Here is a 26,253-nt window from a genome sequence, read left to right as displayed (position 1 = left end):
TTTCATGATTGTTTAAAAACAAGTTTGTTTTTAAAAGATGCTCTTCAGATGTTTGTAAGGCTTTAAGTAAGCCATTAAAATATTATTGCTGCAATCAGATGTGAGAATGGAGGGTGCTTTTGTTTTGTTTTTAAAATAACACTATATTAAATAAAGGATCAATTTCAATGTTGTGAGCAGTTTGCTGACTAAACTTTTACCATCAAGAACCCCACAACTGACCAATATTCCTCCCATTTTCCAAAAGGACTGATACAGCAGTGTGCAACTGCTGTGTCTCAACTCATTAATTCACTTCAATCTCCACTGACCTTCTGCTGCCTGGCATAGGAAACAGCAGTCCCACCTACAGCATTAGATTTACAATGATATTTTAGCAATTGACCAGACATGACTCATTCCTGTTATGCAAGGTTACATTTTCAATGCATCCAACCAAGACTCCAAGGAAATCAGATTACATTAAATGTCTGATATTTTATATTTAAGTGTTTTGTGAATGTTATTATCATGTGAACTAACAGAATGTCAAATTGAAAAAGACATTACTACATCAAAAACATTGAAATTAACACACATTTCAAAATAAACTACCTTTGTATTATGCAGTAATTAATTCTTACTTCAGAAGAATAACTTTCTTTTTTTCTAGCTGTATTCTTAGCATATGGCTGGCACTCCATAAATAATTTTATATATATAAAAATAAAGGTGAAAAGCATATTATTTAGGTTGCAAAGTCAAGCTCTTGAAAGTTAGGTGATGCCAGATTTATAGCCGCTCATGCAACCTTATGTCTGCCACGCATCTGTGCACTGAATGAGGTAGGGGGTCCTATGGACAAAATAGTACATGATCATGTAATTATATTTATTCTAATGCGTATACATAATGGTGCAGAATTAATGTTGAATGGGAAACCATATATCTGACATTTCCTGATTTTCAAGTGCTTGACTTTGCAACCTGAATAATGTCCTTTTAACATAGCAAAATTACATTTAAAAACCTATTGCTTTTTAAATGAAAAAGGTAGAAACAAATGCTATTATGTACACCGAACAATCTCTCCCCACCATGCATTAGCAGTGAGGTATGAACCCAGACCTTCACAACCGCAGAACAGACTTCTATCACTTGAGCTACAGGACTAACTATGTTAGCTTGCAGTAGCAGCTGAAGGCTGCTATTCTAGCCATCAGGAGGATGGGTTGCTGGGTCCAGAGGGAAGGGTTATGAGTAGAGCTCTGCCCCACCCAACTCTCTCTCCACCCCCATCCAGAAACTTGGGAGCTTCTGCACTATCTGGTGTCCCCAGAGAATGGGGAAAGACCACAAGGATCATGTGCTAGGCCAGAGGATAACCAGCCCAGTTCTACCACATATACACAAGAAGCTGAGAGTTAACCAAGATGCTTAACAAAAAACAAAAAATGTTATATTTGTATTTAGTAAAAGGTGGTCTTTAAAAGTGTTTAGCTGTGCTGTGAACACATCTTTGCTGAGTAATTGTGTAATCTTATTGCTGGGACCACTGCCTTTCCTTTCACAATCTCATCCCAGAGTGTGATTACCCCCTTTGTTGTGTCATGTATGGAAGCAAACTCTCTGAGGCTCAGACATAAGCCAATTAGCTATTTGGTGAGGTCACTAGCTCACTTTTGGGTGCTGTAAAACACTTAAGTTTAAAAAAAAAAAAAAAACCACCACGATTGCCATGTAATAACCTTTAGCAGAAAAATATTTCTGCCTGTGCAGTAGCTCAAAGACATAAATTAATCCAGAATTTGAGTGTGTTGCCTGAATGGCAACAAAATTTTTCATGTTGAAATTATGTCATCATCATGTTGAAAGTATATCATCCTTTTGTTCCTCATAAATTGAGTGTAGGAGGAAATTTTAATGCAACAGAACAGAACACTCAACTTCATCAAGGTTATGTGGGGTCGAAGTTAACGCATACGATCTGGTTTCAAACTTAATGCTTTTTTTCTTTTCTTTTTTTAAAAAAGGGAAAATACTGTTTAGTGCATAAATAACCAGTAAACAGAATATCTGATATCTAAACTGGTAGGAGGGGAAATCACGGTACTTGCCAGGCAGCCCCAAACCCAGAAACATGCAGGGGAGACCCCCCAACCCCTCCAGAGGCACAAGGGCCCATGCAGCACCTGCGTACCCCTAGCCATGTAGGATTGGGGAAAGAAATCTTCAGGGTGGAGCCAGAGAAATGCAAGCTGACAGGAACAAACAAACAGAGGCAGCATTTGTAGCAGAAGCCGTTGGACACCAGACATTACTAATGTCAGATGCCTTTCTGCGGCTTTGACTGATCACTTACTTTCTTGTCTGTTCGTCAGCTGCCAGCTCCAGTTACAACCCACCCTCTCCCTATCAGACTCTACACCTTGGTCTCATTCAACTGCCCTCCACAGAGCAGTCTAGTTGTTTCTGGATGTGGTTATCCAGGGTTTTCTGTTTGTTTTTTAATTGTTGGTGATGTTTTTAAACAGCCAGACCATTATCAAGGAATGGCTAATCACTTTTATCTATCTTACTAATTTTTTCCCCCCACATTCTTTAAAAAAAAAAAGAAAAAAGAAAAAAAAGGAGTACTTGTGGCACCTTAGAGACTAACAAATTTATTTGAGCATAAGCTTTCGTGGTTTTCCACTGCATGCATCCGATGAAGTGAGCTGTAGCTCACGAAAACTTATGCTCAAATAAATTTGTTGGTCTCTAAGGTGCCACAAGTACTCCTTTTCTTTTTGTGGATACAGACCATCACGGCTGATACTCTGAAACCTGTCACATACTTTTTGTTGTTTATTTGTGTTGCACTACTGCCTAGAGGACCAAACAGCTTATTTTATTTTAATCAAATGTTCATAAGACCATTATGAAGCACTCAACATTGCCCAAGGTACTTTAACAAAATTCACACTGTCAGAACATCATTCAATACTAAGAGAAGAAGAAAACAAAGCAACAGACATACATTTCACACTTAGGAAACTTAGAAGTAATGAAAAGAAGGAACACGATTGTTGGATAGGCAGATTTGGGGGGCTGGGGGGGTGTCAAAGGAAGTTTCATTTTGGAAAAGATATACAATAGGGTGTCTGTAGGATTAGAGAAAGCACCATCCAAGAGAGAGAGAAAGACAGAAAGAAGGATGAGAGTATGGGGGAGGAGAAAAGTCAGAAGATGGAAGGGGAGGTGGAGCAGAATGAGGGATTGATTAGAGGTAGGCAGCAGGAAAGATACCAGTCACTCACACTGGAGTGAAATAGCAGAGGCAATGGGTGGAATGAAGGTTAGGCAGAGGGACAAGAGCTCTTGCTGCATAGAGCCAATTTTGTCCCTGAAGAAATTAGTAAGCTCTTGGGCAGAAAGGGAGGAGGAAAGGACAGGGAGCAATATTGGAAAAGGATACGGTGGCCATCATAGAGAAGAGCTTTGTAAAGGCCAAGATTGAGACAGTGACTAAGATGGTACATAGGGTCTGGAGCTGCAGGTCAAATCAGGAAGCAAGAGGCAGTGGAGTCAGGTGGATCAAAGGGAAGCTGAAGTTGTGACAGATATGGTAATCTCCTGCAATGTCTTTAGAAGATGTTACTGTATCATTGTGGGCTAGGGAGTGTAATACCATGGTGGAAGATGACCACAGTTCTTCCAGTAACTAAGCACAATAGGGAGTGATTAGGCATATTCACTCAGGTTGCAACACCTCCAGCCAAGAACCACCACCTGTAGAGGCTTGCATATACTAGTTCAAATGGGATTCTCCAGAGATCATCAGACAAAGAAAGGACTGAGTTTAAATTGATTTAGGCCCTTCTTTCTGATCCAGCAAATGGACAGGACCATCTGTCCAATGGGAGCCCAATCCTTGAGATTTTGGAAGGACTTTGGCCTACGGAAGCCCCAGAAAGACTGATGGGTGACCTCTAGTAAGCTGTTAGCACACGTATAGAAACTTTTACTGTTTTTTAATATGCTTTCTCTGTAATGTTTTCATCTTAAGAATACACATGCTTGCTTATAAAGGGCTGCTTGGTAAGTTATAACTGCCGGCAATGACGTTCACAGCCTCTGAAGAGAAAGCAAAGTGCAGATGCTGGCCTCTTTAGGCAGTCTGGCTTTCTGGAAATACAGTGCAGGTAGGGAACTGCGCAGCCTAGAAAATCCCACCAGGAGGGAAGAGAGATGCATGTCTCTGCCCAAGAAAGGAGTTGGGAGCCTAGAGTGGATGCCCTTGGTGAACCATAAAGGGGAAATACAGGTGCAGTTGCAGAATTGTGACAGAAGTCATCTAGGATAAGTAGGCTGGGGAGATCGCAGCCCCAGTGTCATGCCAGAGGATCCCTAACCCAAAAGCTTTTCCTTACTTAAACTTTCAACAGTAACCCAAGATTCCAGTAGAGAAGGGAATACATTCCTTATTAACACGTTGCTCCTACATGCATTGGTGTACAACCAAATATATAGTTACCTTCAATCTGACTGTAAAATACAGAACTCATAGCAAAATTGAGCACCTTAGCTAGGAAACCCCTGAGGAAGAAGACATTCTGCCCCGAATTTTGCAATCAAAGGCACAGCAATACCGTTAAAAAGGCCTGACTCTACTATATGTGTGTGATGATTTAGGGGACACAGCTGAAGGGGAAGTTGAACGGATTCAGCAGACATTTTTTTTTCCTTCTAAAAGCATAAAATAAAAACTGTTCCATAAAACTCTCTCTTACAGCTTTTGTTTCCCCAGACTGTTGTATTATACCACAGATCTCCTTTACCTTGGATAGTCCGGGGCTTGCTGGCATTATCAAAGTCACAGATCTTCTCCCATTTATCTTGCACAGCCTCTGGTGTCATAGGATGATTCTTCTCCCTGACAATGGAACCCAGGGATCGCTCCCAGCGCACTAATTAAACAGTGAAAATGGAAGACATTGATCACAGAGTTCAAGGTAGTGGTCAACAAGACAAACTGTAGAACCCTTCAATTTCTTAGTGTGCTTTTTGAGAGATAATTAAAACTCATTCCAACCCTCCCAAAGGAGAGAAAAAACTAGGTCAGAACCTCTCTGATCTAACTACAAGTGCCGGGTAGTTGAATTTAAAATGCTCTTTGCCATTAGTTAACACTTAAAGAATCACACTATGACATTTTAAATTCCAATAAAACATGACAGAAATGTTTGTAAATGTGATTTCAGTTTTTGAACATTGCTTTTCACTAGGCAAGGAACACTTGTACCATAAACCAATTTAAGGAGTCTATTCAAGTTCTGCTTTCATGGGATTTTGACCACTGCTGCTCTCTGAGGTTGTGGAAGGGCTTGGGAAGCTGTAGGTGAACCACAAGGGGACAACACTTTTGATGGAGAATGTCAGTGACAGAGAGGGCCAGAGATCAGTGTCTCAAAGCAAGAGATCTTTAGCACCCTGACTCAAGGAGATACTTTCTGGCACAGACAATCTTACCAATAATCATCATGTTTCCAATCTTCCTTTTTAGAGAAAATTATGGAAAAGGTTAAAATGAACCCAACTCTGGCATGCTACACATTTCCTTGACCACGATGAATCCATCTCTCAGCTTGGAAATGGCAAGTAAGTTGATCTCATTAATTAATTATCTTTTCTTGGTGATGGACAACGATCAGGTTTCCATGTTGATATTTTCAGATCTAGCAGCACCCACTGCTACCATTTACCATGATTTGTTATTCAAAAGTTTACAGATCCTACAGGAATAGATGGAGCAACTACTGCAAGACTCCATTCTTTTCTCTTTGACAGGAACCAAAGAGTACTTCTGGGTGAATGGTCAACTGCCTCAAGAACCCTCTTGTGGAGGGCACTTCAAGGTTCTATGCTGTCCCCTATCCTGTCCAATGAGTATAACAGGCTGCTAATGAAGAGGAGATGGCTTCGGGTCCATCCCATTAGAACACTGGTCAGAGCTGTTCAAAAAAATTTCAAAATTCAAAATATTTCAGCTAAAAATAGGGACAAATATTTCAGGAAAGTTTTCAAAAGAGAATCTCATTTTTCAACCAGCTCTAATGTGGCTGATATTCAGCCACGTTGGAGAATCTTTGTACATTTTTTTAAAAATAATCATGCATTTTTGTAAGTTATAAGATGACTAGAGGAAAAGAAAGTTAAGACATCTTTATACACTGGATTAAGTTGCTCTCTTGCTCATGAGCCACTGAATGTTGAATAGAGGCCCCCAGGTGTTGTCCTTATCTTTATTATACATACCTTTATGTGTATTCACTTAGCAGTGAATACACATAAAAACAGATTAATAGCATGTGCCTCCAACGTAAATGAAGACTACCCCTTGTGTTCATATACACTTTTTAGCTCTTGTAGCTAACATTACTAAGCCTCTTCAGCTAGTGTAAGTCAACACAAGTCCATTCAAAATCAAGGGAATAGTGCCTATTTATACCAGATGAAGATCTGACACACATGGATTATGGCACTCATTTCCTGTACTAAAATCTGCCTCATCCATTCAAAATATGCAGCCCACTAGAGACCAACAAAATTCTACCTCTAGAAAAAGCTATCTTTATCAACAGTCATTGTAGAAGAGAGAATTTGCAATTATATTAGATTTTGTTTTCATTAAAAAAAAAAAATCTAAAATCAACCTTCTACAACACAAACTACTTACATTTACCAATCCATCCGGCTCCCACCTGCCAAGTGGAAAAAAAAAATCATCTGACTTTATTACAGCAATCAGTCAAAGTTTTAATGTTGGAAACAAGCAAAACTATTCTCTAGAGGGCCTTTGTATAGGTGACAACACAGCGACCTGGCATATAATTAATTATAATTAGTGGTATTTTTCCAAAGAACTTTCTACGAAGCCTGGGTGTGCTAGCAGTATGAATAAGATGTCAATAGTTGTTTGGGAAACAGACAGCCCTATATCGGTGAATCCCATCAATGGCCTGCCTACCTAGGACTATAACTCATTTTACTGAAGAATCACTGTTGGACTCTATGGAACTGCTGCTCACATAGAATGCTCCTTTGTGGCATCATTTTGCCTGACTGGCAGAGTCAATGGAGAACTAATCAACATGGCAAACACCTTCCACAGGAAAGTATTACAGCTCAGGAGCAGACTGGAATTCTAGTCCTTTTCTCTCATTAGAGACACTGAAAATGAAGTGAGAAAGAGAGAAAAAAGAAAGGAAAAGAAAAGGACTGGCTGGGTAAAGATATATAAAAGATGGCACTTTGAGGAGAACAGAAGAAGAGAAGAAAGAGAAGAAGAACATTAGCACACTTTAAACTATCTAAGCCACCATATTCTAAAACTAATACCTCACACACATTGTGTTGGAGAGATTCAGAGCTAAGTCACACTAGCTTGAGGCCCGCGCGTGGCACAGAGACTGCCCTGACCAATGATCTAGCCAACTCTCCTTCATACATCATACATCGCAAGACAAGGCACAAGCCCATTTATAAGAAATATTTGCAAGATCTTAATTCTAAAAATGTGGTCAGCCTATGTGCTGTCAGATGGGGATTCTAAAATGTGTCTAAGTGACTTAAGAGAATAAATCTCTGTCAATGGAATTTGTGCTTTTAAGTCACTTACACATTTCTGAAAATGCCATCATTTAAAGAAAAACAAACATAAGCTATTGATGCCACCAAACAATCTTTATTTTAATAAAAAAAAGAGGCTTGAAAAGCATGCCTCAAAGCACCCCAGAATCAGAAATCTTTGATCCCTTCTAGAAGTTGGTCTGTGTGCACCTGTTTCACATATGAATTGTGAAAACTCCCCCCTTTCTAAAAAAAGCACTGATGCAACTACATCAGACATGACAATAAAACTAGATCTTTTCTAGGATTTTGATTTTTGGGAGAGATGCAACCCCACACGTACGTGCACCTATCCTACACAAACAAAATAATTACAGAGAGAAGTCAGTCACAAAAACATACAAGAGACATGCAGCTGTGCTGGAAAATAACTGTGCTATTGTTTTCAAAGGGAGAGTATCAACCTGAACTATGCCCCTTTTCACAAATGGAGTTAGAACTTGCTTCAGGTTCCAGAGCTGATGCTGAATTCCTAAAATAAAGCCAGTTAACTGTGTCTGTACATTGAGAAAACATAAAAAGGATCCTGTGTATAGTCTGTGAATAACTTTTACTCCCAGCATTTATTTTTGGGCAGAGAAATCAAATGTTCTCTATATTTCACGATCTGTTATCAGAATAAGAGAAAGTAGAGGACAGGAATATGGCCTGGTGCACCATAAGGGAAAGGGGGATGGAAGGGTTGGCCAGTGCTATAAACAGACAGATCTATTCTGCAGGCTACCAACACTGGGAATTTACAAACCTTTTCTCCACATGAGATGGAGCAATATAAAGATTCCCCTCACGATACAGCTACACTAACAAAAATTAATGCCACAAAAGAATATTTACTACTAACATTAACGTTTAACTACTTTACTACTGACCAGCATATCTGGCACATGTAACAAAATAAATTTTTGGTGCTACCCTTTCTACTGGGTACGTAGTATGACACTGTTTCATTCTTATCACAACAGAATGCCACCACTTCAAAGAACACTGCAGCTCCAGAAAAGTGACTAGAACTGCACTGGGTTACAAAAGAACATAAACCTATTGCATGTTAAAATAAATACATAATAATAATAAAAAAAGCAGCAGCAGCATCACCTCAAAGAGACCGCCATTCTCCTGACACCTCTCATGGCAAAGCCAAAGTACTAAGGGAGCCACATACTCTGGTTTGAAAGCATCCACCAGATCTGGAATAAATTGAAAAAACCAAACACATCAGTATGAATACATAATCATTCAAATACTTCATTCACCAAACCCTTCTCTATCATTCATTTCTACCCACTTTCTGGAAGGAATGATCAAATTCACTGTAATCTGAATGAGTTGTGTTGCATATCCTTTCCATTTTTGTCTTCGTAAATGTTACTTTGTTTCAGTAGCACTAAAAGAGATCTCTAGCTGTTCTATAGATAAAAGTTAGCTGATAATTTCAATACAAAATCCCAGGAGAAGGGCTTGGAACGTTTAACAGTACAGGTGTTTCCAAATACCCTCAGTGTCATAAATATAAAGGGAAGGGTAACCACCTTTCTGTATACAGTGCTATAAAATCCCTCCTAGCCAGAGGCAAGACCCTTTCACCTGTAAAGGGTTAAGAAGCTAGTGTAACCTCGCTGGCACATGACCCAAAATGACCAATGAGGGACAAGATTCTTTCAAATCTGGAGGGGGGCCGGGGGGAGACAAAGAGTTCTGTCTGTCTGTGTGATGCTTTTGCCGGGAACAGATCAGGAATGCAAGCCTTACAACTCCTGTAAAGTTAGTAAGTAATCTAGCTAGAAAATGCGTTAGATTTTCTTTTATTTAATGACTTGTAAAATAAGCTGTGCTGGAGGGAATGTGTAATCCTGTTTTTGTGTTTTTTTTTTAAACTTAAGGTTTTGCCTAGAGGGATTTTCTATGTTTTGAATCTGATTACTCAGTAAGGTATTTACCATCCTGATTTTACAGAGGTGATTCTTTTATTTTTTCTTTAATTAAAATTCTTCTTTTAAGAACCTGATTGATTTTTCATTGTTCTTAAGATCCAAGGGTTTGGCTCTGTGTTCACCTGAACCAATTGGTGAGGATTATTATCAAGCCTTCCCCAGGAAAGGGGGTGTAGGGCTTGGAGAGCGGGATATTTTGAGGGAAGATGTTTCCTAGTAGTCTCTTTCCCTGTTCTTTGTTTAAAATGGTTGGTGGTGGCAGCATAGGGTTCAAGGACAAGGCAAAGTTTGTACCTTGGGGAAGTTTTTAACCTAAGCTGCTAAGAATAAGCTTAGGGGGTCTTCCAGGCAGGTCCTCACATCTGTACCCTAGAGTTCAGAGTGGGGAAGGAACCTTGGCACTCAGTGACACACAAAAAAAGGTATATTTTTAAAAATAATGCCCTTTTTAGAATTGTTTCACTTAGGCAAAGGCAGACAGAACTCCATCAATATCTGACCAATAGGACAGAAAAGAAGCATTCTCTGATTCAGGGCACATCAGCATTATCAAACTTCTAAAAAAAATAAGATGACATTAACAGGCTGAATTAAGGCAGCTGTAGCAGGCTGTTCACTTTCTTTTATTTTTCTCTGGTATTTACTCAGTTGTGTTGCAATGCACTGTCATGTTCTATATTTTTTCCCCAATAAAAAGTCGCAATGTACACAGCTCTTGTATATGGGGATTGCCTACCCTGCACATCATCACAAAATGTGTTCTTGATTACAAATTAAATAAATATAGACTATTTAAAGCAGTGGTCTCCAACCTTTTTATGCCAAGATCACTTTTTGAATTTAAGCGCAACCCAGGATCTGCCCCTTCCCCGAGGCCCTGTCCCTTCCCCAAAGCCTTGCCCCGCCCATGCCATCCCCCTCCCCACCCCGTCAATTGTTCTCCCCCACCCTCACTCATTTTCACCGGGCTGGGGTAGGGTGTTGGGGTTCGGGAGGGGATGTGGGCTCTGGGCTGGGGCCGAGGGGTTTGCAGTGTGTGTGGAGGGGCTCTGCGCTGAGCCTGGGACAGAGGGTGGGAGGCAGTGAGGAGGGCAAGCTCTAGGAGGGAGTTTGGGTGCAGGAGTGGGTTGCTGGCTCTGGGAGGGGGTTCAGGGCTGGGGGTGCAGGAGGAGGTGTGGGTTGCTGGCTCTGGGAGGGGACTCAGGGCTGGGCTATGGCCTTCTGCCGGCAGCACTTACCTCCAGCAGGTCCCAGTTAGTGGTACAGCGTAGCTGCCACTAAGGCAGGCTCCCTGCCTACCCCGGCCCCACACCACTCCTGGAAGGGGCCAACATGCCCCTGTAGGGGGCACATGGCTCTGTGCACTGACCCCCTCTGCAAGCACCACCCCTGCAGCTCCCATTGGCCATAGCTCCCCATTCCTGGCCAATGGGAGCTGCAGGGGTGGTGCTTGCAGGGAAGAGCAGTGCCCGGAGGGAGACCCCCGCCCCTCCACCCCCAGAGCTGCTTTCAGAAGTAGCGTGGGGCCGGGGCAGGCAGGGAGCCTGCCTTCGTGGCATCCCCACTACACCACCAGAGATTGTGATCAACGGGGAGATCCTCTAGGATCAACCGGTCAATCACGATTGACTGGATGGTGACCACTGATTTAAAGGATTACTAAAATAACACACAACTGAAAAATTGTGCAGTTGACAATCAATCATCTCCCTCTCCATTCAGTGTGATATATATGGATCAGAAAAATCAAAAATAGGTTTCACACATTTTTATAAAACACACATCCTTCTGCCTAGTATTCATAGGCCATCCTATTAAAAATGCAATACTCTTATTAACTTTCCACACACAACGAATGGGCAAATGAATTAAACAAAACCGGCCTTACAATACTTCGGAGACAGCAAATCATTCAAGCAGTCCACTATAAAATGAACAATAGACTAAATCTTAGATACATCAAGAGGAGTCTACGATACAAACTATAATTAAGCCTGTGAGTTGGTCATGGATTCTGTGACCTCCATGACTTCTGCAGCAATCGGTGTGGCTGGCCTAGGGGCCGCCTGAGCAGCAAAGGCAGCCACCTAGACCAGCTACACTGGCCACTACTGGGGCAGTCTTGGCCACCGCGCACCCCTCCCCCAGAAACGGTAGGAGTTTGGGTGTGGGACAGGGCTCAAGGCAAGGGGCTGGGGCACGGGAGGGGATGAGGGCTCTGGGCGGCGCTTGGCTCCGGGGCCTCCCTGGAAGCAGTGACATCCCCCTCCCTCAGCTCCTAGCGGACGGCTCCACATGCTGCCTCAGCCTGCAGGCACCGCCCCTGCAGCTCCCATTGGCCATGGGCAGAGCTGGCGCTCGGGGTGAAGGCAGCGTGTGGAGCCATGTAAGGAGCCTGTCAGCCCCACTCCCCCCCCTGCCAGAACCAGCGGGCGTTCGGGGCTGCATGCTGCCGCCCCCCCCTCCTCCAGCACCAGCGGGGGTCCTGAGCTGCGTGCTGCTGCCAGTTGCCCGTCCTCTGGCAACAGCAGGGGTCCCAGGCGGCTCACCCCCGAAAGCACCAAGATTTAGTGTCAGGGGTATATAGTACAAGTCATGGACACGTCACGGGCCATGAATTTTTGTTTACTGCCCGTAACCCGTCCATGAGCTTTACTAAAAATACCCGTGACTAAAATGAATAACTATAATAATGAGTAACTATAATCAGCACTGGTTCACTTCTCATTTGTTTGTTACTTACAACCTAACAATGCACATGATGTGGTACTAGTGGGGGTCTGTTACAGACCACTGAATTAAACCAGAGAACAGGATGAATTATTCCTTAAGCACCTATCTGTAATGTTTGGAAAGAAAGGTTGTTACGGGAGATTTCAATCTGGAAGACATTACATTGTTACAGTTTCTAAAAATTATAGATGATAAATTTCTAACACAAAAGTATTGCACCCCACATGAGGTAATGATTTTGGACGTCACTGTGGGAAATAAAGATGAATTAATCGCTGGACTGGAGGTTGGTGATTGCCTAAGGACCAGTGATCCTGATCCAATTACGTTCATTATGGGCAAACAAAGGAGAGTTCTTATCGGTAATAAATTATACATAAAGTATAAGCCCACACACTGCTTCAGAAAGGCAAATTTCCCAAGGCTAAGGAAAATTATAAGTAAAATTGATTGGAGAAAACTTGGACAGAAAAATGTGAATTAAAATTGGGAGTTCTTTTAGAATAGTTTGTTAGATGGCCTAAAATCCTTAGTTCCACAATCTGAAAAAGGGCAACTCTGGCTAAAAGACCAAACTCAGGCAATGGATAAATAAATGCAGCAATTAGAAATAAAAAAGAAATATGTAACAATGAAAAAAAGGAGAAATAGGTAACATTATAAACTGGAAGCTATCAAGTGCACAAAATGGATAAGAGAAACTAAGACATCAAGGAAAACATCATAGGTGGCAGAGCAAAGGTTGGTAAGAAGGAGTTTTTAAGTACATCAGGAACAAATGAAATCCCAGCAATATCATAGGCCAATTACTAGATGAAGATGGTAAAATTGTTAATAATGATGCGAAAAAGGCAGAACTGTTCAATACATATTTCTGTTCAGTACTTGGAAAGAAAAAGGATGATGTATTTGTATCACAGCTGGATGATAAAGAACTTTCCAGTAATCGAGGACATTAAACAACATCTACTAGTGATAAACCTATTTTAAACCAGGAAACCTGGATAAGTTGCACCCAAGGGTCCTAAAAGACTTGGCTAATGAGATCTCTGCCCACTGATGTTCATTTTTAAGAAGTCTTAGAACACCCAGGAAATTCCCGAAGACTAGAAGAGGATTAATGTTGATCCAATATTCCAAGAGACACAAGTATAAACTGGTTAGCCTGACATTAATCCCACGCAAATAATGGAAAAGATGGTCTAGGATTCAATCAATGAAAAACAGGAATAAAACTAATGCCAGTCAACATGGTCTTATAGAAAATATGTCTTGTCAAACTAACCTGATTTCATTCTTTGATAAAGTCTGGTTGATACAGATAAGTACGCAGACGTAATATATTTAAACTTTGGTGAAGTATTTGACTGAGTACTGCACAACATTCTGATTAAAAGATTAGCACTATGCAATATCAATAAACTGACTAACTTAGAGCAAATGAATACAAGCCATATTTACAGAATGAGGGACTGTATCCTGGAAAGAAATGACTCTGAAAAGTATTTAGGGTTCATAGTGGACAAACAACTCAACATGAGCTCCAAATCAGTAAGCAGTAGTATGGACATGATTTTTACTTCTCTATAAGACACTGGTAAGATAAACAATAGACTACTGCATATAGTTCTGGCGTCCAAATTTTAGAAAGAATATTGAAAAACCGAAGAGAGTGTAAAAAAGAGCCACAAAAATTATTTGAGGGTTGAAGAAATTGTCTTACAGTGAGCTCTTTAGGTCTTTCAATCTGTTTAACATATCAAAAAGAAGACTGAGGAGTGATGACTGCAGTGTGCAAGTATCTTCACATGGAGGAAAAAACGGATATTAAATGGCTCTTTAATTAAGTGGAGAAAGGTATAACAAGAACCAATGGCTAAAAGCTGAAGCCAGACAAATTCAAATTTGAAATAAGGCACACGTTCTTAACAGTGAAGGTGATTAACCATTGGAAGAAGCCTACCTAGGGAAGCAGTGGGCTCTCTCTCTCTCTCTCTCTCTCTGTGTCTTCAAATCAAGACTAGAAGCTTTCCTGGAAGGTATGCTTTAGCCAAACACAAGTTACAGGACTCAATACAAGGTAAATTGGGTGAAATTTCATAGCCTATAATATACAGGAAGTCAGACTAGATGATGTAATGGTCCCTTCTAGTCTTAAACTCTGTGAATATCATCATAGGAGGGCACAGCAGATAAGTTCAGTTCTGCAAAAGAATGATGAGAGACAATAAAGGCAATTCAACTTTTGAGAGACTAACTGTGTCAGAAGAGATACCACTGGATCTTCTGGAAGGATTCAGAGTCTATGTATGCCAAATTTTAAAAGCCGTGCACTGGTTTCATACAGTTCCATCCTCAAATACTATGTTCTGGTGGGTCTGGCACACTGTTAGTTCCTAACGAGAATGTGATGATTCCTTCTGAATGCTTTGAGGGAAAAAGCTAAATATTACTGGGGGCGGAGGGGGAGACATACTTTCAAATTCATAAAGAGAACGCTGCACTTAAAAAAAATAAATAAAACAAAACATTAGTACTTGGGCATTGAGACGGGGCAGCTATCCCTCACTGGCAGAAAAGGGGTAAAAAGCAGCCCTAGGGAGGCAGCCAATTAGAATGGAGCTATGAGGAGCAGCCAATCATGGGCCAGCAGGCTAATTAAGGACTAGAGGCAGAGCAGAGATCAGTAGCTCACTGGAGCTTGAGGGGTGAAGACCAGGCTTCTAGAAGGAGGAAGGAGCGCCAGCACCTGGGACAGAGCAGTACTGCAAGCAGGGACTGGGGGAGCTAGAGAGAGCTCCTGGCTGGCTGCTAGGGCCTGCAGGCTGAGGCCCTGAGGTAAGGACAGAAAAGGGTGCTGGAGCCACATAGGAAGTGGCCCTGGGACAATGGACTGCAGTTGCCACTGAGGGAGTGGCAGAAGGTGGGGAACACAAAGTGTGGCACAGCCAGAAGGCAGCGTCACTGAAGAGGACGCGTGGGTCCCGGAACAAAAGCGACAGTGGCGAGGCATCACCAGAGGACGACGCCACAGACAACAGAGCTAATTCCCATGACAGCTGTCAAGAGGCGCCACAGTGGTCAGTCCTACCCTGTCACAGCCATCTAAAAGCTGATATAAATAGCCAATTTCTGGCATGTTTAAAAATTGGGCTCGCAGTTCCTTACATTACTACAAAGTAATACATCTTCTGGGGACAGTTCCATGGCCTGTGTTTTGCAGACTACATCACCATAATGGTCCCTTCTGGCCTTAAAACTCTATAACTCTTAGTTCTCCAAGTTTTGCCTACTTTTCACTTATGTGGAGACTAACAAGAGTAGTCTAAGTAACTAAACTGTATCAGAAAAACTTCAAGCAACCCAAAGCTCTGACCTCATCTTTTCATTTATTTATTCACCATCTTCTTCAAACCCCTTCTCAAAACATTTTCCTGTGTAGTCTTTCAGACAATCTATAATATTATTATATTAGTATAATCCAGTACAAGTTTAAGTAAGTATATGGTATGTAAAGGGTGCATCCCGCTAGTTGCTGTGTGTTATGTCAGACTTATCTGCTTTCCCCCATCTCCTGTTTAATTTACTCAGGTCAGCTTTGTCTACTCCATATTTTGTGAAACATGTACCACACTGCAAACAAACAGTAATATCACAATAAATGCAAACACCACAAATACAGCCCTGGTTCAATACCTACTGAACAAAATGGGGATCTTTCAACTGATTTCAGTGCATGCTGAATGAAGCCACAGTCACAAAGTTTCAGCGCATAAAATAATTCTAGTGAATCATAAAGGCTGCTAGAGCTCTCTTCTAATGTCTTACTTCCTTACAGCACATGAAACTGGAAAGATAATTTATTATAAATAGACAGGAAAAGAGTTTCAGAAGTGTAAAGCAATGGAATGTTTCAACTGGTGAGAAAACTGGTTGTGCTCCAACTCTCAAAGACTCAATTCTCACAGAGCTCAAGTTACTTACCTTGTGGCATGATAGCCTGAGTCAGCCTCGACCCAGCAGTAGGTGCAATTGTGTTACTGTGGATGTTGTATTTTCTGCCTTCAATTGCAAGTGTATTTGAAAGACCCAAAAGGCCAAGTTTGGCAGCACTGTAGTTTGCCTGACCAAAGTTGCCATATATTCCAGCAGCTGAAGAAGTCATAATTATTCTTAAAGAGAAGGAAAAACAGAAAATTAATAGTTTCTAGAGGTTGCCAGGTTAAGTGTTGCAGCCATTTTTGGCTTCTGACAATTACACATCCTGAAACCATAAGAATGGTAATTCTGTAACATCTCAACATGTCAAAATGAACGTTTGGATAATTAAGAAGCAATTTTTTTTTTATGTGTTGGAGTGATGCCAAAAATGGCACAAATACTGAACAGTAATGCAAAGGGAATTAAAGGTGCTCAGCACCTCTCAGGATTTGGTCCCATATTAGAACAGAAATAGCAGCTTGCAACCACTGGCATAATGGCACAATTATTCTGTAAGAACCAGGGAGGGCACTAATGGAATGTATGTTTGCATTTAACCACATATTTCATATGGAGATATTTTTACATTTCAAAAATAGCTTTGACAAACAGAAAATTTTGCTAAGTTAAAAACTGTTTTCTCCTACCCCCTACCTAATCAACAGCACTACTCACATGCTTAAAGTTAGACACAAGTTTAAGTACTTGGCTGAATCAGCACCTAATGCGTGCCACATACATGTCGCCTTTTTGAGCAGTTAAAAATGAGTCTCACCATAACCAGTCCTGATTCTGATCTGAATTACATGGAGTGTGCATCTACAGTAGCTGCACTGACTTAACGAGAGTCACTCCAAGTTAACACAAGCGTAACTGAGATAAGAATCTGTCTCAACATCATTCCAAATTGCTATATCGACATGGTTTCACCATCTTCAGTCCAAATAAAGGTGCTTTGGTTATGTTAAGAGAGTCAATGTGAGAAAAAGCTAAAAAGTGTACAGAAGCAGACATTCTGCAAGTAACACGTTTCTACACATTATGTGAAGATACATTTGGTAAATAACACTAACATCATTTGGCAATAAACAAAGTGATTTACAAAACAGAGCAAAAGAAGAATTATGTCATATATACAGGGATGCAATTCCCAAAATTATGCCCAACAAGTGGGCAAAATATTTTGCTACCAATCTCTCCTTCTCACTTCATACTCAGCCACTGAATGCCATTTGGTCACAGAATGAAGCACAAACTAATTTAATCTTCAACTTCTAGGTGGATAGGACTAAACAGCCAGATTGACAAAACACCAGGACAATCATTACAAAGAATACATATAAAGGTGAAAAATATACATCTATCTGGATGTAATGTGAACTGATGGCACCACTTCAGCTATGGGAACATACAAGGCAGAGCACACACACAAATCTTCACAATAAATCTGGAGATGTTTATTGAAAGACAAAAATAACTTTAAAAAAAAAAAAAAAAAGTTGTTCGGATGTTATCCACAGAGTGTGTGTAGGAGAAGGCAGGAAACAAAGGGGTGTCAACCTCACACATTTGGGCACAAAGTGATTATTTCCTTCCCATTGACTAAAGGGGAGCAAAAATGATCAAGTAATCCACTGCAGCATCAGAAAGCTCGTGTTAATCTCCTGTTTGCTGATGAAAGAATTAACCTTATACAGTTTTACCTTCCAAACTTTTGATTTTTCATATGATTCCACGCAGCTCTGGTGACCAGGAATGATCCCTTCAAATGAACTCTATGAATTATATCTACAATCAAATTAATTGAACAGACATTTGATTATTTTCCCTTTTGTGGCAAAATAAAATATGCAATTTCTACTTCCTCCGAGAAAAAAAAAGGAGAGGCCCATTGAGCTTCATCTCATTTCATTTACACTCAGCTAATTTGACCACAGTCTGGACATCTGCACTGTATTTTTTTAAACTCATTTTGAAATGCTGTGGGATGGGCATTTGAACTGATTAGGCTGGTCTTCTCCCTGCTCCCCTTCTTGTCCTGTGAGCCCCTCTAGCACATGGAGCTCATGGTATCACAGCCCCCTTGTGCTTAAGCATAACCAGGGGCTGTCTTTTTCTGCGGTTCTTGCCTCTTACTGGCAGTCTTTTGGGGACTTAACTGGGTGCTCACTTCCCATCACTTCACTGAGGGGTATTTGCTTGATGTCCTGTTCCGACTGCAACTGGGCACTGCAGCTTCACACCACCCTTCCCTTGTTATAGGTTTTAGGTATTGCCTGTCTTTCTGGGCTGTTGAGGGTTTCAGGGGTTTCTCTGGGTTACAAATGCATTTTCCCACGTGGGTCTTTCCTGACAGCCTCTGAACCAGGAGGTCTGGTTTTAGGAGTGTTTTTTTTTCCTTTTCTGAGATGAGGGCGACATTTGCATGAGTCCAGTGTGGACTGCAACACTGACCCAGTGTGAAAGCTGATAACAAATTAAGCATCTTGGGGCTGAGATTTGCAGGCCAAGCGTGAATCTCTAAGGTCAGGTACAAACAGACCCACCCCCAACCCATGCCCCTCACACTCTCATTTACTTAACTAGTGAAGAAAAGGAGTACTTGTGGCACCTTAGAGACTAACAAATTTAGGTTTCTAGACACTAAGTCAACTACAAAGTTAATCGACTTACCCCAGTCTTCATCACTTATCCTAGCAAATGAACGGTCCCTCAGAATCCTAAAATACATGGTCAGGAAAACAAAAAAGGAAGGTGAACATGTATTTAAACAAAAGGATTAGAATATGGTACAACAATGGGGAAAAGCTATCTTCATATTTACTTACCCAGCATTGTTTATAACAATATCTGCAAAGAACACAAAAACAAAACATTTTAAGTATGAACGAGTATGAATCTGCACCTTCTTTAACTCTGCTCCTGCTTTCAAAATCTATGTTATAAGCACTCACATGCAGTTTGTTATAATTGTTAAATAGTCACTCACTCATATTGACTAGGGCTGTTCCAGAATTGGGAAGTGCATGGCTTTCCTTATGTTTCAAAGTATTTTGGGACATGTAGTCCCAGTTTGTCACAAGCTGCAGTGAAGCCTCATAAGTCGACCCAGGTGTTGAGGTGACAGCACTAATCACTGATGGGAAGGTGCCATAAACCAGCCCCCTACCTCAGTGACATCACGCTCAAGTTTGTATTGATGAGACCACCCAGATCAATGATGCTACTTGCTACAAATTCTGAATTACATGATTTATGGTAACAAAAAAGCTGGAATACTCCAGAACTCAAAGTGGGTGGCACCATGGAGAAACAGTCAGAAAGCCTGTAATGTAACTCAGACCACACAACCAACAATAAGGCAAGAAAGGGAGCTTCAGAACCACCCACTGCCCAGGTTTCTGTCCTGCACATGCTACCCTGAGCATAAAGAAATGCAGACATCAGGGCAGGAGGGAGAAATATACAGAAGGGGAAAACCGTATAGTTTAGGGGGAAATGGAACAGATAGAGAGAAAACAGAGGGAGAAGATGGAAAATAATAAAAGGATTGGGAAAACAGTAGGAAGAAGGAAATGGCTGGAAATAAAAGGAAAGAATGAAAACAGAAGACAGAAGTGGGAAAAGGGGGCAAGAGATAAGTGAAGAAATGGAAGAAAAATTAACACACAGCTTAATGCTTTGTTGAGTTTTATTTGCTTTTGTTCTTATCCATTGCTCAGCTCTGACCAAATACCATTTCCAGGTACTCAGCCAAAGTAAAAAGTTAGATAATGATTAATACTGACAAGCATTTGCAAAACACAAACTTTATTAATTAAGGAAATGTTTGGGACCTTTTACTCTCTGTAGCACCACAACAGTCTAATCTTCACTAAGGTAAGGCAAAAGTAAAGAGAATTACTCAAATGTTACTGAGCATCTTTAACTCTTTATGAATCTCTTCAACATTCTTTCAATTCTGTTCATCAGGGATTAGATGACTAGCAACATAATGTCATGCCAATAAGAAAATAAACAGCATGATAAAAGAAAACAGATCAAAGTTTGCTCTCTGTTTATGTGAGCCAATAATTCTGTCCTTTAGATTTGACAGAGGAAGTCAGAACTATGCTTCCTTGAACTATTTTCAGCAAAAGGGCAAGACAGACATTGTGGAGTAGACTAAGTTATTAAAAGCAAACATAAAACAGAGCCAAGAAAAAAGTGAAATGATACCCACTTCCTTTAGACTACATATACCGTTTTAAAGAAGAACGCTGAACAATCAAGATTTAAGGAACAAGTCACCATGCTTTAGAAGTATATTTTTTCTGTCTTGGAATGCAAGTTCTCTTTTATCCTGGAATAATGATAAACTGAAATGACAGTCCAGCCTAGAATATGGGTTATCAGAGATTCAGCAATGCTAAGATATCTGGGTTGTTGTGTTAGTTTTCCAAGGTGTAGGTCTAATATTTTGGGTAGTGTTCTACAATGACAGTTGTCAAGTGTCTGGCATAATCTTTGAGGGGACAACTTGGTGATAAAGTAGAGGGGACTGATCTTCACAGAAATGGAGATCTACTGGGGAACCATAAATAATTGCAAACCATTATTTGCCAACTAACTTTAGAGAAGACCTGTAAGGAAGGTCAAAAATTGGGTAATAACTTGAAGGACCATATTACCTGATATATGCTTATTTTTAAGTGGAGCAGCGAACTGGAGAGAGTTGAATTCTCATTTGTTGGCTTCTGTTTTTTGTTTGTTTGTTTTGGAAGGGAAAGATGAAGAGTGATGTGTATAAATAAATTCACCTTCTGTTATGTTACCACATTCAGTGTTTATATTAACGGAACAACAATCACCTTCAAAGCCAGTCAGGTTCAAAAAACTAAATCATGTAAGTTCCAGGTTGTAAAACTTCTCCCAAGTTTCCCTGACAAATGTTGTGATTCTTAAAATTACTTTTTAAAAAAATAAATAAATATGTATTTCACCCTCCTGTTTCTCTGTGAAAGAACCATATTAGCGAGGGAAACTCTGAAATTGATTATACTGTCAAATGCACAAATCTTTCAGTTATAATTAGGTGTTGCTAGAAATAATAGTAAGCGAAAAATTTTCGCAAGGAAATACTATTTCTAAACCATTGGTCTCCCTTTAATAAATGGTGTAAGAGCAGAAACATGCTACCTAGGGTGACCAAATGTCCCGATTTTATAGGGACAGTCCCGATATTTGCGGCTTTTTCTTATATAGGCACCTATTTTCCCCCACCCCCGTCCCGATTTTTCACACTTGATATCTGGTCACCCTAATGTTACCTTAAAACAGAGACATAAGGGGAATCAGAGTTCCGTTCTTCCCTATGTAAAAAGAGAGGTGATGACAATGTTATAATAAACTTTTATATATTCCTGACAAATTCAGCCCCTACAGAAGTCATCCATAATGACCACAGTGCACATTATGGAGTGGGTACTGTTGTCTGTCTTGTAGGAAAAAGTGTGTGGCCCCTTTAATGGCCAGACAGCAAGAATGACTGGCTGAGGCAGCTTCAGACCACGTATGTGTGGGGATGCTGACCAACCCCCCCAAGTGAATGGAAGAGACAGGAGGACTATTTAGGTCCACGACAGTGCAGGAAAAGCCCTCTTTTACCTGGACCAGGCGGAATAGCATCCACCCTCCCAATCTTGGAAGTAGCTAAATAGCAGGTTTTGTCATGATCCACTATGGGCATGAAACTACTCGCTCCTTTCTCCGGGGGCTGGGAAGGACTTTTTCCCCTCACTGCCAGATTAGCCAAGGCAAAGTGTGGGGGTTTTCTGCCTTCCCCACAGGGGGTTGGGAGCTTAGCTAGGATGAACATGAAACAGGGATTGGGCTATGATATCATAACTCATAACGTAATCATGGAGCCAAAATTCGGTGCGGGTACTCCATAGGGAAAGGTGATGGTGAGCAGATAAAATGAATTGGTAAAGGATTTCAAGGGGTTATTCTTTAAAGGAACAGAAACAGGGGAAGATTCAGGGCTCCTCTGACTGGTACAGAAGGGAAACACACCCCCTCCCTCCTTTATAGCCCCCCCTTTAACCTTCATTCAGGGTGGCAGGGTCCCAGCAGTGGGTTGGCTGGGAGCAAGATGGGTAAAGAGGGAGAGCTGACAGCAGCCCATCCTGGTATGTTTAAATGATTATGGAATTACCTGCACTATATACTTGTATCAGCTGGGCACTCCCAGACATTTAGGAATAAAGCTGCGGCCTAATTATACCACATCCAGTGTGTCCTGTCGTTCTTCCGGCATAGCCGGACAACACTTATTTACAGAAAAAGATGTACTGTCATTTACACATATTCAAGGAATAGTGTTCCTTCCATAAACACTCTAAATGCTCAAAATAATTACTTAGATAAAGCTTGCAATTTTATTTTATACTAGCAAACTGCTAACTTCTAGTTACTGGGAATGGCTTTTTTATTTGTTTGGGACTACAGAGAGTAGAACACCACAATCTTGAATTTAATTACACTGAATTTCCTGTACATGCTATCACTAATTCTCGATTGTTAACTGCACAGTTTAAGATGACTTTGCATTCACAAACAAACAAGTCATAAGTTAATAATTGTACCTATCCTCCCAAAAGCTTCAAGGGCTGACTGCACAAGCTTCTCACCAGCCTCCACTGAATCTGTAAACAAAACAGGCAGTGATGTGATCTCCAAATAAAATCATTTATTTGTTACACAGCCACATATTACTGTATACAATGTACTTCTAGGATGTAGATAACCACATAGAGTGTGATACATTTAAAAAGAAAAAGTGAACTGCTCATATGAAATCCCCATAGGGTAAAATGAAATTTTAGCCACTGCAGGCAATTAGACCACTGCAGTTCCTGCACAAGCCAAACAGTGCAGCATTTTATCATTACATGAAAACCAAGAAGCTAAACCTCACTAAAAACAGGCAGTCTAGTTTCTATGTTGGCTAAATGATAAGCTTGCTAAGTCACAGAAAAGACTACCTTTTTTGGGGGTGGGGGTTGCTCCCCCTTCCAGCATACCAGTGCCAAGAGTTCAAGTGACTAAGATCAGAGATTTCATTTTAAGATGCTTTATATCTCCATCTCCCCCAGCCTCCAAACAACGTTTTACCTCATTGAATGAATTAAATTACTAATAGTATTGGAGTAGTCCTTTGTCACAAACTGTTACCTTTTCATTTAGTAACAGTTGAACGTACTACTGTATTTCCATAAATGAAGTGTCCCTATTAAATCTATTATGGAAAATAACTCATACCATAGTTAGCTACTGCTTTTCCTCCTTTCGCTCTTATTTCTTCAACAACTTTGTCAGCAGCTGAGGAGCTTTTGCCATGTCCTTTGGAGTCACCTCCCAGATCATTCACTGCGGAACACAAAAAAGAAATTCTTGATCAATCGATACTCATATGTTTCACAGTCTCTTCTCATCCGGCAGCCACTAAGGTTTCTGGTATATGTTATTAATGAGATACACTGCAGCTGATTTCTCCTGGCAATCTAAGTTATTTGGACGAGAGTAAACAGTCTGACATTACCGCAGGGATTGGCAAACTTTTACGCCTGACAGCCACATCAAGGAATAGAAATTGTATGGCGGGCCATGAATGCTCACAAAATTGGGGGTGGGGTGTGGTAGGAGGTGAGGGCTCTGGTTGGAGGTGCAGGCTCTGGGGTGGGACTGAGGATGAGGAGTTTGGGGGTGGAGAAGGGTGCTCTGGGCTGGGACTGAGGAGTTCAGAGGGGGATCAGGGCTGAAGCAAAAGTGCGGGAAGGAGTGCAGGTTCCGGCTGGGGGGTGTGGGCTCTGGGGTGGAGATGGGGCTGAGAAGTTTGGGGTGCAGGACTGTGTTCCATGCTGGGATAGAGGGGTCTGGAGAGCAGGAGGGGGATCAGGGCTGGGACTGGGGCATGGGGAGAGGCTCAGGGGTGCAGGCTCCGAGCGGCGCCTACTTCAAGGGGCTCCCGAAAGCAGTGGCAAGTCCTTTCTCCGGCTCCTAGGCATGGTGCGGCCCCCGACCTGGCACCCCAGCAGGAGCTCGTGGACCAGCTTAAAAAAAGCGCACGGGCCAGATCCGGCCCACGAGACATAGTTTGCCCATCTCTGCTCTACTGGATTAGGTGGAGTCATTTCATAACATTCCATACAGTTCCTGAGGGCACATCTACACAAACACTTATTGCCGTATCTGCTGACAGTGGGGACCCAGAGTGAGGGCAGCAGCTTCAGCAGATGTTACTGAGCATGCTCAGTACAAGCCAAGCAGCATATCTGAGGGGAGGGGCATATAACCCCCGCCGGCCCGTGTGTCATCTCTGCTAAAGTGTAAATCTACAGTGCTAGAGCATGCTGCACACTGTCCACGTGGACTCCACCGCAGTACACAAGAAGTACCCTAGTGCGTTTTAATGTATTACTCTTTCAAACAGCAGCACATCAACACGCACTAAGGAACTTTTTGAGTGCAGCAGCACGGTCCACACCGATAGTTAGACCACAGCCTACTGAAGTGCTGTAGATTTAGATTTCATTAAACTTTCTCAGGTCATTTGATGTAGTTTGCATGTAACAGCATACATAAACTGATAGTTTCTCCTTATTCAGGACTAACTACGCAGAGCTGGGTAGTACCTCAGTGGAAAGCCTTGAATGCAAAACTTCCCAAAATGTGAAAATCCAGTGGCCCAAGAGTATTTGCTGGTGCTCTTTGAAAAGCTGCATGGTCACATGCAACAGCTATTACAGACACATGGAGTGCATTTGAGACCATTCTACAACTTTATTCACAAATCTGTATGAGCTAGGGTTTATATTTTAGGTCCCAGGGTGAGTTACAGGAGTTTTCTGCAGGAACTAAAGCCACAGGGTGGTGTGACAGTCAGGGTCCAGACACCCCAAGAGGAGAAGAGAAGGTTTAAACCCCCAAAATAAGCAGTTAAAATCAACAGATTGTATACAGTGTTATTGTATCCACAAAAATAGCTCAATTTCGGTCTTTTACGAAAGCTCATTTTTTGAAAGCTTGTTCTTGTAATGTACTAAATATAATAATCATGAGATATGTATACAAGCTATGGTTATGACGTTACCTATCTGTGTACACAGAGAATTGTGCTCTTAAACTTCAACTCCACCACACATCAGTGAGGTGAGCAATTGGACAGAAAGAGGTTCCTCCCAAGACTGCTATTTACACAAAAGCGGACTCAAGTAACAATCCATTGTACAACCCAGGAAAAGACAAATCATTGGTCCTTAGAGTTAATGGAAAGACACTAAGGCACCTGGGAATTTTCCTATTTTGAATATCTACAGTGACTAAAGAAAAACAAAAAACAAAGACACCTTGCAAACCCTTTTTAAAAAAAGAAGAGGTTGGAAGTGAAATCTATCCAAAAACTGAGGGACAAGACACTAGGTGTGAAAGAGTCTGTGAAACAGTGGATGCTCCCTGTAGCTAGGTGGTATGGTGGGAAACTGTTCAAAGGAAATAGGTAAATTGTATTAGAAAAGGGATTTTATCTAATACAGAACTGGAAAGACTGATGCATCTTTGTGTTTATTTACTCTGTAACTTTTATGTTTGCCTTCCCTTATCATCCTTAGATAATACTTAGGCCCTGTCTACAATGGCAAATTTCAGCGCAGTGTACACACTCCCAAGCAGGGCGGATTTGATTTATTTCAATCAATTTGACTTCATGCTTTAAATCATTAGTCAGGAAGATTTGATTTAATCATGGTTTTCTACATAAAAGTGCATTCTTGTTGGTTGTTATAACCTTAATACATATTCTTCACAACTCAGAGATAGATGTAGGTTTCATTTTTAGAAGGTACACACTATACGTTTTTAAACAATGACTTATTTTGAAAACTTTTCAGATTAGTTTTACAGCTATATCAGAAAATGA

General features: G+C 41.1%; 1 protein-coding gene across 3 annotated transcripts in view; it reads right to left on the bottom strand.

Annotated features, from left to right (window-relative positions):
• Positions 1–26,253, bottom strand: part of HSD17B4 (hydroxysteroid 17-beta dehydrogenase 4) — a 124,326-nt gene that overhangs the window by 82,683 nt on the left and 15,390 nt on the right. For all 3 annotated transcript variants that reach the window (XM_048850825.2, XM_048850827.2, XM_048850826.2), the window contains 9 exons: positions 23,598–23,705; positions 22,922–22,981; positions 19,124–19,145; positions 18,969–19,015; positions 17,999–18,083; positions 16,299–16,486; positions 8,746–8,837; positions 6,698–6,722; positions 4,800–4,928 (listed from right to left, as the gene is read on the bottom strand). In XM_048850825.2, coding sequence (XP_048706782.1) covers positions 4,800–4,928; positions 6,698–6,722; positions 8,746–8,837; positions 16,299–16,486; positions 17,999–18,083; positions 18,969–19,015; positions 19,124–19,145; positions 22,922–22,981; positions 23,598–23,705 — 756 coding nt within the window. The remainder of the gene's footprint in view (positions 1–4,799; positions 4,929–6,697; positions 6,723–8,745; positions 8,838–16,298; positions 16,487–17,998; positions 18,084–18,968; positions 19,016–19,123; positions 19,146–22,921; positions 22,982–23,597; positions 23,706–26,253) is intronic.

The sequence above is a fragment of the Caretta caretta genome, chromosome 5 (genome assembly GCF_965140235.1).
Source record: "Caretta caretta isolate rCarCar2 chromosome 5, rCarCar1.hap1, whole genome shotgun sequence".
Classification (NCBI taxonomy): domain Eukaryota; kingdom Metazoa; phylum Chordata; order Testudines; family Cheloniidae; genus Caretta; species Caretta caretta.
This window is presented reverse-complemented; position numbering and strand designations above follow the sequence as displayed.